At 37.7% G+C, this 15,837-nt stretch overlaps 1 protein-coding gene across 3 annotated transcripts in view; it reads right to left on the reverse strand.

The window, feature by feature from the left end:
* SGCZ (sarcoglycan zeta) overlaps positions 1-15,837 on the reverse strand; it is a gene marked incomplete at both ends in the record, with an annotated part of 643,673 nt that overhangs the window by 145,175 nt on the left and 482,661 nt on the right. For 2 of the 3 annotated variants that reach the window (XM_081333170.1, XM_081333168.1), the window contains one exon: positions 12,218-12,319. The exons of the other annotated variant lie outside the window; for it this stretch is intronic. In XM_081333170.1, coding sequence (XP_081189296.1) covers positions 12,218-12,319 — 102 coding nt within the window. The remainder of the gene's footprint in view (positions 1-12,217; positions 12,320-15,837) is intronic. 3 annotated transcript variants of the gene reach the window in all.

Consider the following 15,837-nt stretch of genomic DNA (forward strand, 5'->3'; position numbering starts at 1 on the left):
AAAAATGCTCATAAGTTACATTTTTCAGTGCCATTGTCATTTCAAATGGTCACTAAATGAACTGTGGTAAGTTGAGGACTACCTGTATTAGCTATATGTCACCAAAATATTTGTTTCAGTCATCCTTTTTATTCCTGCTAGTACTCATATTCTTTTTTATCCAAGGATACAGACAGACAGAATGTCTCACTTAAGGACAACTGCTAGATATGAATGAGTTGCCTATTATTAAAAATAGTAGATGTTGTCCTTCCTCGAAATGATGAAGTGCTGAAGCCACACAATGCTTTGAGGAACCACTGAAAACAGATAGTTTTGTGAACAAATAATTATGTTTAGTACAGTTAAAACAATTTGCTTGTGCCACTGCCCATAAGCATGCACTCTTGCAAATCTTTGGCAAGCAGAATTCGCAATACGGTTTTCTTCCAAATAAGAAACATTTTAACTTACCCTTAGAATAGCTCTTGTTCCCTGACTTTTACTCAGTGGGATTAGTGAAGTGAGTTTGTTTCCAAAGTGGGGGAAAAATCCAAATCTATGTTTTATGTAAAGATGTACATTAAAAACAAGCTATTCACTTTATATTGCATAAAGTAGTAAAAATATGTGGAAAACTGCAGGTTTAATTCTCCTCCTCCTCCTCCCAGCAAAATCTGACAAATTACATGAATGTTGGAAGTGCATAATATAATTTTTATTTTTGTTTTACATCCAAATGCAAATTTAGAGACAATCATGGGGAAGACTGCTGACCTGACAGTTGTGCAGAAAAGCATCATTGACACCCTCCATAAGGAGGGAAAGCCTCAAAAGGTAATTGCAAAAGAAGTTGGATGTTCCCAAAGTGTTGTATCAAAGCACATTAATAGAAAGTTATGTGGAAGGGAAAAGTGTGGAAGAAAAAGGTGCACAAGGAGCAGGGATGGCCGCAGCCTGGAGAGGATTGTCAGGAAAAGGCCATTCAAAAGTGTTGGGGACTTTCACAAGGAGTGGACTGAGGCTGGAGTCAGTGCAACAAGAGCCACCACACACAGACGGATCCTGGACATGGGCTTCAAATGTCGTATTCCTCTTGTCAAGCCGCTCCTGAACAACAAACAACGTCTGAAGCGTCTTACCTGGGCTAAAGAAAAACAGACCTGGTCTGTTGCTCAGTGGTCCAAAGTCCTCTTTTCTGATGAGAGCAACTTTTGCATCTCATTTGGAAACCAAGGACCCAGAGTCTGGAGCAAGAATGGAGAGGCACACACTGCAAGATGCTTGAAGTCCAGTGTGAGGTTTCCACAGTCTGTGTTGATTTGGGGAGCCATGTCATCTGCTGGTGTTGGTCACTGTGCTTCATTAAATCCAGGGTCAATGCAGCCGTCTACCAGGAGATTTTGGAGCACTTCATGCTTCCTTCCACAGACGAGCTTTATGGGGATGCTGACTTCATTTTCCAGCAGGACGTGGCACCTGCCCACACTGCCAAAAGCACCAAAACCTGGTTCAATGACCATGGGATTACTGTGCTTGATTGGCCAGCAAACTCGCCTGACCTGAACCCCATAGAGAATCTATGGGGCATTGCCAAGAGAAAGATGAGAGACATGAGACCAAACAATGCAGAAGAGCTGAAGGCTGCTATTGAAGCATCCTGGTCTTCCATAACACCTCAGCAGTGCCACAGGCTGATAGCTTCCATGCCACGCCGCATTGAGGCAGTAATTGCTGCAAAAGGGGCCCAAACCACGTACTGAGTACATATGCATGCTTATACTTTTCAGAGGTCCGATATTGTTCTATGTACACTCCTTGTTTTATTGATTGCATGTAATATTCTAATTTTCTGAGATTGTGGATTTGGGGTTTTCATGAGCTGTATGCCATAATTATCACAATTATGACAAATCACGGCTTGAACTATCTTGCTTTGCATGTAATGAGTCTATCTCATATATTAGTTTCCCCTTTTAAGTTGCATTACTGAAATAAATGAACTTTTGCATGATATTCTAATTTTTCGAGTTTCACCTGTAAAACGAACAATTCCTGATTGGTTACTATCCTAACTAGACTGTTCTCAAAATGGATAAAAAATTTGTTGTGTCTCCCCATTGAAAATAAAGTATGATATACCCAATCTTTATAAAGGGCAATAGGTAGAAGCCATATTTTGGAGTCCTTGGTAATTTCTGAGATGTTGCTGATGTTTCATTACCCAACTAAGTAATATCATTAGTGTGGGGCTTGCTTTGTGTTTATAGGCAATAGCTTGCTCTACCACTGTTGCTGGAGTCTGGTTTTCTCCCTAATTAGGGTTTCGTGTTAATTCCTACTTAATCTGAGTGTTGATTGGTGAAGAGGATGTGTTCTGGTCTTTTGCTTTCCTTTTTAGCTCTTTTATTGTCTCTTTTGAATGGTAAGTGTCATTTTCGTCTACGTATGTCTATTGATGACTGATTTTTCTGAATGCCAAGTTTCCTGGAATTTTCTAGCATGTTTGATTTTAGCTTGGTCACAATTTCCCAATTGAAACTATGATTGAGATGTGTTGTGAGATCAAGCACCAAGGACTCCAGTGTTTAATATTGAGTTACATATACACTTTTAGATTAGAAACCATATTCTTATTCTATGCTGCCACTCCATAACCTGCATCTTTCTTCCAAACACCCACTCATAAATTTAACATATTAACTTTTTGAATGCAGATAACTGGCATGAAGTTTTTATCCACTATTTAATATTTTTGAAAAAAAAATGTTTACCCTTCCTGGCAAATGCCTAGCAGCTTCATAAACTCAGGGTTTGTCCAAATACTTGAATAATAAAAGACTGGGAGTTTTTCTGGTCTTAGTAAAGGGAACCTAATTAACAAACTAGGATGTCTGCAGTAGGAGTTATTATTATTTTTTAAATGCTGACACAAGTACTAGAAATTCTTCTTTCCCATTTCTGAGCTTGATAGTTAATTGGATTATCCAGCAATCTTTACAGCTAAATGGTATCCAGGATTTTTAAGAAGAGATTTAAATTATTTGGCATCAATAGCACCCTCAGAAACAATCAAGATAATAGATGCCACCAATTTCGCTGTTATTGATTAAGTGTTTGGTTCCTATCTTTTGTTCAGACTATACAACTAAAGCAGAATAACATAGCTTTTTTCCCACAGTTTAGCAGTATAGATAGTTACAAATTTTTGTCCTGTAACTTTTACTATGGTCTAAGGCAGGGGTCAGCAACCTGAAACAGTGAAAGAGCCACTCAGAACCGGTTCCCTCACAAAAGGAAAAACTGGGAGCTGCAAAAAATGTGTGCACATGCGCATACATGTGGGCATGCGCAGAACAGGGTTTGACTGAAGAGTGGAGCCAAGGCAAGATATGCACCTACCCTGCATATTTGAATTGATTGGTTGAACTTTTTTAGTCCCACTTTTTTTTTTTGGACTGCACATGGCAGGGGACTGGGAGCCGCAGGAGACGGCTGAAAGAACCGCATGCGGCTCCGGAGCTGCGGGTTGCAGACCTGTGGTGTAAGGCCTTCCAAATCTTGGATCTTTTCTGAGGAACAATATTAATGATTGTAAAAAATATTTTGTTTAGTCTGCATTTTAAAAAACTTATCAGTTAATTTGTACTTTCTGGGCTACTATGTGCTAGTATTTCTTATATACTCTATTTCAGTTTTCTTAGTTTTCAAAACCAACCATGAAAGCTCAGAGTATGTATTTGAAAATGTTTATGAACAGCATATTTCAGGAGAAAATGTATATATGTTTGTGTTGCATCAAAACATGCATGTGTTATCTTGGCTGGCATAAAGTACAAACAAAGACATAAAGTGCTTAATTAAAATTAATGTATTGCTTTTTTCTATTTTTGAATTTCTGATTAATGTTTTCTTCTATAATACATTTCCATACTTTTCGTTAGCCCTATAATATAATCAGCTTCATTATTGGCCATGAGATAAATACTTCCTATAGGGAATGTATCATTAGCAATAGTAGTCAGTTCTATTCTGAGAAAGCTAAGCGGCCTTTCAAAGAATTATTACATATGCAGATTCAGAAAAGCAAGGCACAGAAATTGTTCACATTAGATTTAATATTTATTTTATAAAGTTAAAGAACATGGGAGAAGGAAAAATCCAAGTCTAAACTGAAAATGATGTGGTTAGAATGATATAGTTTTGGAAATGGATGACTGCAGTGAGGGATAAAGAAACAAGGACAGCATCATGAATTACCCAGCCCTATGGAACTCAGCCAACATAATTTTGTGGCAGATACTATAAAGCTCTCCATAAAAATATGAATGTGTGGTCCCTCAAATGCATCTGTGATTAAGACAATATTAAACAGAGTACACTGACAAGCATCTAGCCCAAAAAAGTTGTACCTGATCCAGCTGAGTATTCTACTAATATGTAGGATTTTGTTTTACAGGATTAATAAAATCCAGAGAGCTAAATGGGGAAAAAATCTGTCTTCACTAGATGAAAATGCTGTTTAATGATAGGATTATTAAAAATTCGAAGATCTCATTAGGCCTATGATGAAATATATTCAGAAGGAATCATACTCAAGAGGACAATTTAGGGTGAACAATGTATACTCTTCCCAGGTTTGCAAAGCTTCAAATAGCATGGGGAAATATAAAAGATACCAAGAACAATAACTGTAAGGTTATGTTTTCTTTACCCCTTTTGAGGCATAACTAGGAAACTCCACAATTATCTCCAAAATAAAAGCATACCACAATCCAACTCAGAACACAAATTCTGGTCAATAAGCCTGCTAAATAATCCATGGTCATAAATTAACTTTTTTAGAATTCGTGATTGATTTAAGTCACAACAGAATTTCAGTGTATAGGAACAAATAAAGCAGTATCTTATCTGGACTATTCAATTGCTTCTGCTTGGACTGTCCTGTTAATAGAAGCACTAGTTTATAATAAAACAGATGTTCAAATAAAGTATCCTGTTTCCCAAATATGAAAATTTTGCAAACAAAAAAATGTTTTCTATTAATGAATGAATATCTGCTATAACCAAAGGCCAGATATAAAAGGTAATATCTGGCTTTAGCTATAATAGATTCATTCATTCATTCATTCTATAAATAGTAAGTATCACTATCCTGCTAAACTTGACAGATTTTGAAAAAAACTAAGGTTTGCATGTAGTTACTCCCTGGTTGAGAGACTACCATATCAGATTAGATTTCATACAGTATTTGGAAAAACAACCCAGTCACGAAGGGCAACTATTTCTATATGATTGCCAAGAAAACTTGGACATGTCACCAGGAGATAGTTATTGTCTGATAATCTATCTCCTAATCCAGAGATACTCAAAGTGGTCAACATTAACCTATTAGTGGTTAATAGGTTTATCCATTATTATTGTTATTATTATTCATTAGTGCTATTAATTAAAGCAGTATTTATTAAATTAAGTTCTTTAAGCACATTTGGGTTAGAAAATTGCATTACAAGATTTCAAGAAGTACTAAGTAAGATTCCTGTACAAATCCACTCTGATCTTTGAGAAAGAGTGAATGAGCATGAGAATAATATATGCACAAGATCAGATTTCTGATGTTGGAAGAGTTCCATAAAATTATCTTCATAATTGGCACACAATGCAAGTACTGTTATTATATTATTTCATAACAAATAATGTTATGCTGATAACTAAGCTGGAAAATCTGCATTTTCCCATGATATATAATTTAAATATATAATATATATAATTTTGATATATTTCTCCCAAATCGATAACATGTCTTTTGGGAGGGCTATTAATTTAGAACATCATTCTATTTATAATCAATTGACAAAATGAATTACACACATACAATATATATTGCTACACCAACAGTTTTGTGAGTTTTTAATATGGACTTATTAAATAATGATCTTCTTTTTTTAAAAAAAATACAGTATAATATTATGCCAGCTTTCATATTTGGCTAACTTTTTTTCTAGTTGAAAGGCATTCAACAGAAGCTTTGAAAACTTTATATGCTTATGGTCTAATTACAAGTAACATATTCTGTCCATAATATATACTGTATGTCATAACATCTAATTTATGATAAATGTTGAATTTCATCTGTCATACACAGTTTGTGAATACCAAAGATAGGCAGATACACATGAACAGACCTGCAATTACATACACTGTAACTAAATAATCATATATATTTATCAATGTAGCTATGCATTCAGATGGGTTAACAGAAATAAAGCTTTCTGAGATCTATAAGTAAATACTGAAATGCTGCTTATGTTGCTGGCTAAATTCACCAGCGTTGATTCATAAATCTATCTAGGATTGACAGTGTTTTAAGTAGAAGATGATACCTGATTGCATTCCAAATTTTTCATGACATAATGAACCAAAGAGATATGCAAAATTATACAAAGAAATTTGATTAAAAAAACCACCCAGGAACTGGAAATATTTGTTTGTAATGCTGATGATGGCAGTTATTGTTAGGATATTAAAGGCAAGTATACAGTGACCACTGTTTGATTTCTTTAGCTGCATGGAGTTGATTTCTGTTCTTGATAAATTATATTTTTCAGTATAAGAAGAAAATAGGGAAACCTGGGTGAAAGATGACTCAAGAGCAAATCTGGATCTCTCTCTCTCTCTCTCCCTCCCTCTCTCCCTCCCTCCCTCCCTCCCTCCCTGTGTGGCGGGAGCCAATGAATTAAATGCCTGTCTATGTTATAAAAGTTCAGGTATTGTTGAGTTGTGCCATTGTGCTTGAGTAGACATTTTTGACTGATTTCTTTTGCATTCCTAACAGAGTTATAATCAGAGGGGGGAGCATAAGGTAAGAAGAAAAGGTGCAAACATGGCAGTGCTTTTCAATACCTTTTTTGGGGTGGGGGAAAGGCTTTTAAACAAAGAAGCTGTCGCTTATTATTACCAATTTAGCTTTGTGTGCTATGCATTAATTTTGTTGCCCAAAAATAATGCAAAACATATACAAATTCAGCTATGGTAGGGAAATATTTTTAGCTTAATTTTCCTTTTCCAGCATTTTATTTTTATAGCTTTTTCATTGTCCAATGCATCACTTTCACTTCACATCTGTCCTGATGTAGAATATACTTTTTAAAAATCTTTTATTCTTGGAATTTGCCTGATCATGTACATAAACTTATGGGCAAAAGTGATCAAGCTTTATTTCACTTACAGTATTTTTCTTTCCCCTTACTAAAGCAGTAATTTAATCCCCACTTGGATATACAGTAGGGGGACACATTCCTCATTCAAATATATTCTCCATTTTCCAAAGAAGTCTAATTATATGGAGACTCATTTAAATACTCATAAAATCAAAAAAATTCTGTTGAGGTCATGCATGCAACTATAAACATTTGATCAAGCAGCACATCATAGCTATGGCATTTGCATTTTCTAAATACACTCAAGTGACCTCATTACTGAAGATTTACTTAAAGATTATGCTTCATTAGTGCCCCTTAAGGGAAAAAAAAATGTCTGAACAATTTCTTTGCACATAGGCAGAATTAAGAGGAAACATCAAACTATCTGTGAGCACAAAATATTGCCCATTGTTATTTATTAAAGACCTAATAAAGACCAGCAGACAGTAGCACATTTTGCATGCCCCATTATCTTTGAAGACACTTAACAATGATCATTTTAGCATTTGCCACTGGATTTTAAATAAGATTATAACCAAATAATGGCACACCATTCTCTTTCTTTCACATAAATATATAATCTGTGCAACTGAGGTATAGGCATATACATATGCAGAGGAACCAAACAATCTAAAAGTCTTCCATGCTTGCACAATTGTTTATCAATAAACATATTGTTAAGGAAGCAATGTAGAAAACTGTCCCATGTTTTTTCTTGCTATATCTCTTTACATTTTATACAGAAATTATATCCAACAGAGAAATTTCAATAAACAAACTTTTCAGTGCATTAAGAAGGATGGACATTCTTGTCAAGAAAATAACTTTACCTGAATAATATCCTGTAAAAACTGTACTCAATTAATTCCAGGGAGCTAGACAATCAGTGCTTATTGTAGATTATTTTGGCAGAGACAAATTTTAAAATAGCACTTGACAACTTCAGTACAACTATGCATATTAAAATTCTCTACACTTCATTGATTCTAAACATTTTCACATCACTCCTTGATTAATGGTTAGCAATGATATGCTACAAAGAACTCAAGAAGTGACAGGATGTAGAAAAAGAATTCACACATCAAGTTTTCTAAAAATGTACCTTTGACTACTTCATCCTTGTCTTGTTTATTTCAGTTATTAGGTGGCATAGCCTTATTTAAATGATTAAACAATTTGATATTAAACGATAATATGATGAATTGAGTTTCCTTTTTGTCTGATTAAATTTTTAAATCTCTTTCTGGTTTTGTTTAAAACAATTTTATATAAAGCTAGATATTGGCAATTTCAGTCTAAGAACTGCTCTTGGCTAAATATAAGCTTCTTGGAACAGATGTTTTAGTAAGAGCTACCTCTTCCTTCACTTGGCCAGTTGCCTGTGGTAGAAAGAGAAAATGTGTGTATGTGTGAGTGAGAGAAAGAGGCTGACAGAAAGAGAGGAAAAGTTGTCAATGCTGCTAACATCGGATGGTCTTGTTTTGACAACAGATAGAAATGCAGCCATTTTCCTCTGTTGCTTTTTGAGTTAGTTGATGTTAGGAGGGAGAATGTGGATGAGAGTCCAGCTAGTCATAACAATAATCTCAGCTGTGGGAACCCAAGGTCATTGGGCCCAGAGTTGATAGAGTTTTGGCAGGCTGGAGAGTTAGGGAGAAAGCCTGTGCTTCAAGCTAATTGGGGAATGTGATTTATGACTGTTTATTGGAGGAGGGAATTGTGCTTTGTTACTTTGTACCCAGGGGATGGGAATTTAGTTTTTTGTTTCAGCTATGTAGTGCCGATACTTTATTTCTCGAATAAAAGATTCTTTAAGGTAAACAATCCTCAAAGTTCTTTTGAAGAGGTTCATCTGTCAGACAAAAGGCTGCTCTAGAAAGTGAATATATTTTGCTTCTGGTCACATTGTCTTCTTGCTTCAAAACCATCCAAATTTTTTCAGTTCACAGATCATGAAATTTCAGATTGTTCATCATTTCCCAACATTCATTATATGAAAATAATTTAATAAATATTTTTATTTATTAAATTATTAAATTACATAAAAATATTTCTTGAGTAAGAAATACGAAGAATGACAATCACTGCAATGGAGTTTGGACTGGAGAAAGATGCCACCCTAACCATCAACAGGGGACAAATAGAGAAAACTGAAGACATTCCAAAATGCCCTATGGAAATAAAATCAAGAGTCTGGATGAAGACCACTACAAATACCTGGACATTCTTCAAGCTGACAACATCAAGCACACTAAAGTCAAGAAGAAGGTTAGAAATAAGAGTGAAGAAGATCATAAAATCCAATTCAATGAAGGAAATATTATCAAGGCAACTTGGGAAATCTCAGTCATTAGATACACAGCTGGATTAGTGGACTATTAAGAAGAACTAAAGGTTCTGATAGGAACTAAAGAAGAACTAATAGGTCTGATAGAAAAACCAGAAGAAAAGAACAAAAAGGTCTGATACAAAAACCAGAAAAATAATGACAGTGAATCATGCCCTTGAGCCATGCACCAATGATGACTCTATATAAAAAGGAAAAATAGGTGGCTGTGGAATATTGCAAGCACACTAGACAACTGAAGAAAAAAAAGAGCATTGGATGAATATTGAAGAATAGTGAAGAAGACACACTGAAGCTCTTATACCACAAATGCTTATTGAGACCTGGAGAGACCAAACTGGCCTATAAGAAAGGTCAAATGAAGAAAATAAGAGACATGGCAAAGTAAAGCATCACATGGCCTGTACATTAAAAAAAAGCAGGCAAAGCAGATAACCACAAAAACTGGCAATAGCTAAGAATGGCAAAATTGAAGAATGATACATAGGAGCTAAATCTGGGTGCATAATACTAAGTCTTAAGAATGAAACCATCCAGAACTGAGAAGAAAGCAACACACAACAAACCCTGCAACTGCAAAGAAGCTGAAGAAACAGTGAGCCATCTAGTTATCTGCTGCAAGAAGATTGAGCAAACTGACTACAATGGCATGGCAAAGTAACCACAATGGTGCATTGGAAGTTCTGCAAGAAACTCATTTGCCTGCAAGCAAGAACTGGTGAGACCTCAAAATAGCCAAAGTCATACAAAATGAAGAAGCTAAAGTGCTCTGGAAAGTACCAATAGTAATAGGCACTGTGGGTGCAATCCCCAAACATCTGGAGCGTCACATGAATACCATCAGCACTGACAAAATCATCACCAGTCAATTGCAAAAGGCAGATTACTTGGAACAGCTAACATCACCAAACAATATCTACCTATCTCAGATCCTTAGGAAGGACTCAAGAGATTAATAAAAATGAAAAATCCAGTCTAAACATCTAGCTGACTGTGTGACCAACCATAACAATGTGTGCATGCTTGCTGCCTCCCCTCTCCCAACTGGTCAGTGAGAGAAACCCAGTCTGGGATGGGATAGATTGTGTGTGAATGGGGTTGGAGATGAGGGAGAGCTCCTGGCACTGAGAACTAATGCTGAAATGCCGCAGGAGCGTGTTTCCTCACTTTCTCCTGATTGGGTGATTGGGCTTGGATTCACAAGCCAGTATATACACGACCATGAATGTGGGAGAGCTTGGAAGTGATGGGAGCAGGCTATAAAATTCCAATGGGTAGAGGAAAATACAGTGAGAGTCAACAAGTGGGCCACACTCAGGGAACAAGCCACAGATATCTTGTTTCTATGGCATGTTCTAGTTTCTCAAATTCAGCTCCAGACCCTGATTCACACAACTATTTGTTAATTTTCTTTTTAACCATGCCGTAAAACATACTGTGAATGTTCTAAATGCTTTCTAATTGTAAAGCATGTCCAGACTGTAGCAAGATTTAATTGCAACAAACCAACAAGTAACTGTGCAAAATATGTAGAAAGTGTGAGCAATAGAAAAAGTTGTGAATTGAAATCCAAGTCATCTAGCAGATATTAAGGCACAGAGCCCATGACTACAAGGATATACATCCTGGGAAGGAAATGAATTGCAATCCATAGAGATGGTTTCATCTTGATCAGTTTGTCTGTATTATATACTCATCTTTTAAAAGTAATGATTGATAAAATGATTTGCCTGCTAGACTCTTGTATATTCAGATTGTTCCAATTTTCACCACTGAAATTAGCATCATTTTTTTCCATAAAGGAAGAATACTAATAAACTTGTCTGCTATTCTTGTATGAAGAATGATCCTTGCTAGGGTGCTAGCATCACCACTACTATTATTAACATTTATATCTGCTTTTGTTTATATAAGCACTCCCATTATCCCATAAACAATAAAATTAAATATAAAACAAGCTTCACCACAAGACTATCCTGTGTTCCAAATATATCAACTTTCTGTGACTGCAAAATGTTGCTTTGGAATCAGTCTCTTCCTAACATTGAACCATATAAAGTATACATCTCATCTACTGTTGAGTTACAATCTTAAAAAAAGAGAAAACATTTTTTGAATACTGATTTACAGAAGTCAATTATGTATTTCTGTATGTATCTGTGTTATAAGAACTGTAAATGTATGTATGCATCTGTGTTGTAAGAACTGTAAAATCAAATAAATGACTATCTTTACAAGCCTACAAGCAAACAGGCCTCACTCTCTGTGCTTTTCAGAACTGATATTCAATTATATTTGTAAACTAGATTTATATGAAATTCTGAACTAGGAAAAAAGGTTGTATTTCACCATTGGAAAGAAGAAAGAAGCCACATTTTGAAATGAAAGTTTCCAAGCTGGATTGAATCTACACTGTTCATTTTTTCATCTTTATCACTCTAAGAAACATGTTTGAAACATGGGAACAAATGCATCAACACTCATGTGAGAAATGTTGTAAAGCAACTTTCCCAGAACCATGATTTCCATTGTGTGTTGACTATAAGTCTAATTCTGTCTAAAGAATTGGCAGTCACATGAAAATTAAATTTTTGTTGTAGATACTAGCCTGTGTATCAGTTTATTCTTTTGAACTAAAATCTTTCATTTTTTTAATGGTGATTTTAGCAAAACAGATGATGGAACCTACCTTTCGGGAATGGATTTCTTTCACGTACAATGGAAGTAGAAATTCAGATATCCCTTCAAGTCGAATTCCCTTTTTGGTGACTCTGAGATTTCCCATTCCATCCTGGAAATGATAATACACAAATGTGTCTATTCATGGCTTATTTGGGAAGCTAATCACTATAAACAATGCATTATTTTCTCTCATTAAAGTTTAAGTCTAGAAGGCTAATTTTAAAAATATTGTAGGAGAAATAAAAGCTTCTGTTTGATAACACAAGATGCAAATTGCACAGTATCTATTGTTTGGTCCATTGGCTATAGAGTATAATTAAAAATCATTCAGCAGGTAATGTTTGGGGGTATAATTTAAAGAATTCATGCTGCTATGCCTTATTTCTACACAGAAGTAACTTGTATGGATCTGTATGTATAAGCCACCTTTAACTTGAAAGACAGCATTGAAAAATATAAAAAAGGAAGGGAGGGGAAGAAGGGACATATGTAAAACTCACCAGGCCTTAATGCAACCTCTCAGATGGATTCCCCATTGAGGCTGTGTCATCTTTCACTCTAGTAGTGACTTGGAGGAAGGTAAAAAATCAGGGCCTGAGCCCCTGCCTTCTAGTTCACTATTTAGTATATATTTATACTCAGGGCCACCATCCACCATCCACATATGAATAGAACTCTTGTACCACTTCCTATCAGAAGAACACCATTTTTTCCCCTCTATCCCTTCTTTCCTTCAAAAATAGGGTGGAATAAAAATGATTGGAGAAAGAAAATGACCAGAGTTAGAACCTGGGAAGCCATCATCTGGCCAAGCTCCTCCTTACCTTGCTTTACAAATATCTAATTGAGAAAAGGAGGAAGAGAAAGCAGCCATTGAATCAACAACCAGGATGGGGCCAGCAGCAGTGGGGGCCCTGGCAGTCATTGAACCAACAACCAGGATGGGGCCAGCAGCAGTGGGGGCCCCGGCAGCCATTGAAACAACCAGGATGGGGGCCACAGCAACCAATGATGGCCCTGCCCTTCAGAGCAACCTTCAATGCGGACCCAGAGAAACTGATTTTCCCCCTCAACCAAGTACACTCTCATGTGAATCGCTGGGCCTATCTCTACCTGTACCCAGGTGCTATGGTCGATGTGATTACGTCCAGCCTAGAGGGAGAAGCATCCAAATGGTTAAACAATTTATATAATGAGCAAGCACCTGAATTGGAGGACCCCCACCTTTTCTTCCTAGGGCTGAGAGAAAGATTTGAGGACTCATCCATTACTCTCAAAGCAGAAGAACAAATTCACAAAATAAAACAACCTGGCTGGTCTGCCCTGGAGTATGTGTGGGAGTTTTGCAAGATTGCTGGTTGGATAGAGAGATGGCCTGAGCAATCCATAATTCATCATTTCACAGAAGGGTTGGATGACCACCTTTCTCAGGCATACATCTACCGAGCTTTACCTGACCAGCTGCAAGAGTGGTACAGGCAGCGGTAAAATTAGATGTCCAGCTCGCCTGCTATAAGAAGCCTCTCCCACCTGAAGCTGTGCCAAAGCCAGAACCCAAACGGCAACCCCTCAAAAAAACCTCCAACTACTGCTACTGCTGATAGACCTAGGCCACCTACAGGCCTGCCAATCAAGTGCTTTCGATGTGGACAGCAGGGACATCGAGTTGTGAACTGTCCAGTCCCCTACCCACAACTGAAGAGTAGACTGGAACCAGCAACGAGGAGAAGACCTGCACAGCAGCCACTGAGAGAAAAGTCCAACTGGGCTACCCAGGAGCCCATTGCCCAGGTTAAATCCCCCACCCAGGAGGATGCTGGCCCACCAACTGGACCCGCCCCCACTCTACCCAGCTTTGACAGCAACGATGAAGGGGAGAATGACCCGATGGTGAGTCGACATGTCCCACATTTTTCATTGCCTGCTAAACTCATAAACCCTAAATCAGGGGCACAAGTAGTCTTGAAAGTACTAGTTGATACTGGCTGCTCCTGATGCATCATTAGCCTGTCATGTGCCCTGAGACTGGGCATACGGGCTAAACCACTCTCCAAACCTGTGAGGTTTGAGCAAGCCGATGGCTCCCTAATGGAAGGGACTTTAGTCACGCAATTAACAGAGCCCTTACACTTAGAAATAGGCAAGCACTGGGAGTTTATTCACTTCCTGGTGGCTCCAAAAATGACTGAGACTGTGATCCTAGGACTAGCCTGACTAAGCAAATGGAAGCCATTTATCTGGTGGGAGAAAGGAATTAGACCTTTGAGACTACCCATAAGGCCTGATCCCCCCATTGATTCAACAGATGTTACAGGAGATTTTAGCCCACCCAATGAACGAGCACACATGGCTGCCTTATGGCCACCAGGTGAGCTGCTCATGCCCAGTGAGTACCGGGACCTAGCAGAGGCATTTAGTGAGAAAGAATGTGATACCTTGCCTCCTCACCGGCCCAATGATAGTTCCATTGAACTGTTGCTGGGGGCCAAACTTACACGACCAAGAATGTATGCTGTCCCCCCTTGAAATGGAGGAGATGCAGCGATATGTGGATACAAACCTAGCGAGGGGATTCATCAAATGGGCCAAGTCTACTGTGGGAGCCTCTGTGTTGTTCAAAGAAAAAAAAGATGGGTCTCTTTGTCTCTGCATGGACTATAAGGGTCTCAATGATGTGAGTATGGAAAATAAATACCTTGTCCCCTCCTGAAGGACGTATTAACCCACCTGGCAAAGGGGAGTGTCTTCACTAAATTAGACCTGAGAGAAGCATATTACTGTGTGAGAATAAGGGAGGGGGATGAGTGGAAAATGGCCTTCAGCTGCCTCTTGGGAAGCTACCAGTTCAAAGTCATGCCATTTGACTGCAGGGGGGCCCAGCCGTATTTATGCAGTTGATTAATGAGGTCCTACGTGATCAATTATACAAAGGGGTTCTGGTGTATCTTGATGACATCCTGATATACAATATGAATATGACTGACCACATAAGACTGGTCAGAGAAGTGTTAAAGAAACTATTGAATGCCAAACTTTATGTCAAATTGTCAAAATGTGAATTTCACCAAACCTGATTAGATTATCTTGGCTATAGAATTTCCAATGAGGGCATTGAAATGGACCTAGCCAAAGTGAAAGCTATAATTGAATGGCAGCCCCCAAAGACTCACAAACAGCTCCAGAGCTTTCTAGGGTTTGCCAACTTCTACCGTCAATTTATTCCCTCTTTTGCCAAGATTGCTCTACCCCTTACAAAACTACTCAAAACGGGTAAGGGAGGGGGAAAACCGCAACCTGGCCAACCACTAACATGGGCTATGAGTTGTCAGAGAGCTTTTGAGAATTTAAAAAGACTATTTGCTGCTGAACCAGTTCTAAAGCACGCCTGCCCAGGGGAGCCCTTCGTAATTCAAGCTGACTCTAGTGATGCAGCAGTCGGAGCTGTATTACTGCAAAAGAATAAAAGTGGGGTCCTGCAACCTTGTGCCTACACCTCTAAGAAATTCACTGAAAGCGAGAGAAGATGAACAGTCTGGGCGAAGGAGGCCTTTGCAATTAGGTGGGGGCTATTAAACTGGTGACACTATCTAGAAGGGAGCAAGGTGCCTTTTGAAGTATGGACAGATC

Source organism: Vipera berus, assembly GCF_964194415.1.
Source record: "Vipera berus genome assembly, chromosome: 7".
Lineage (NCBI taxonomy): Eukaryota > Metazoa > Chordata > Lepidosauria > Squamata > Viperidae > Vipera > Vipera berus.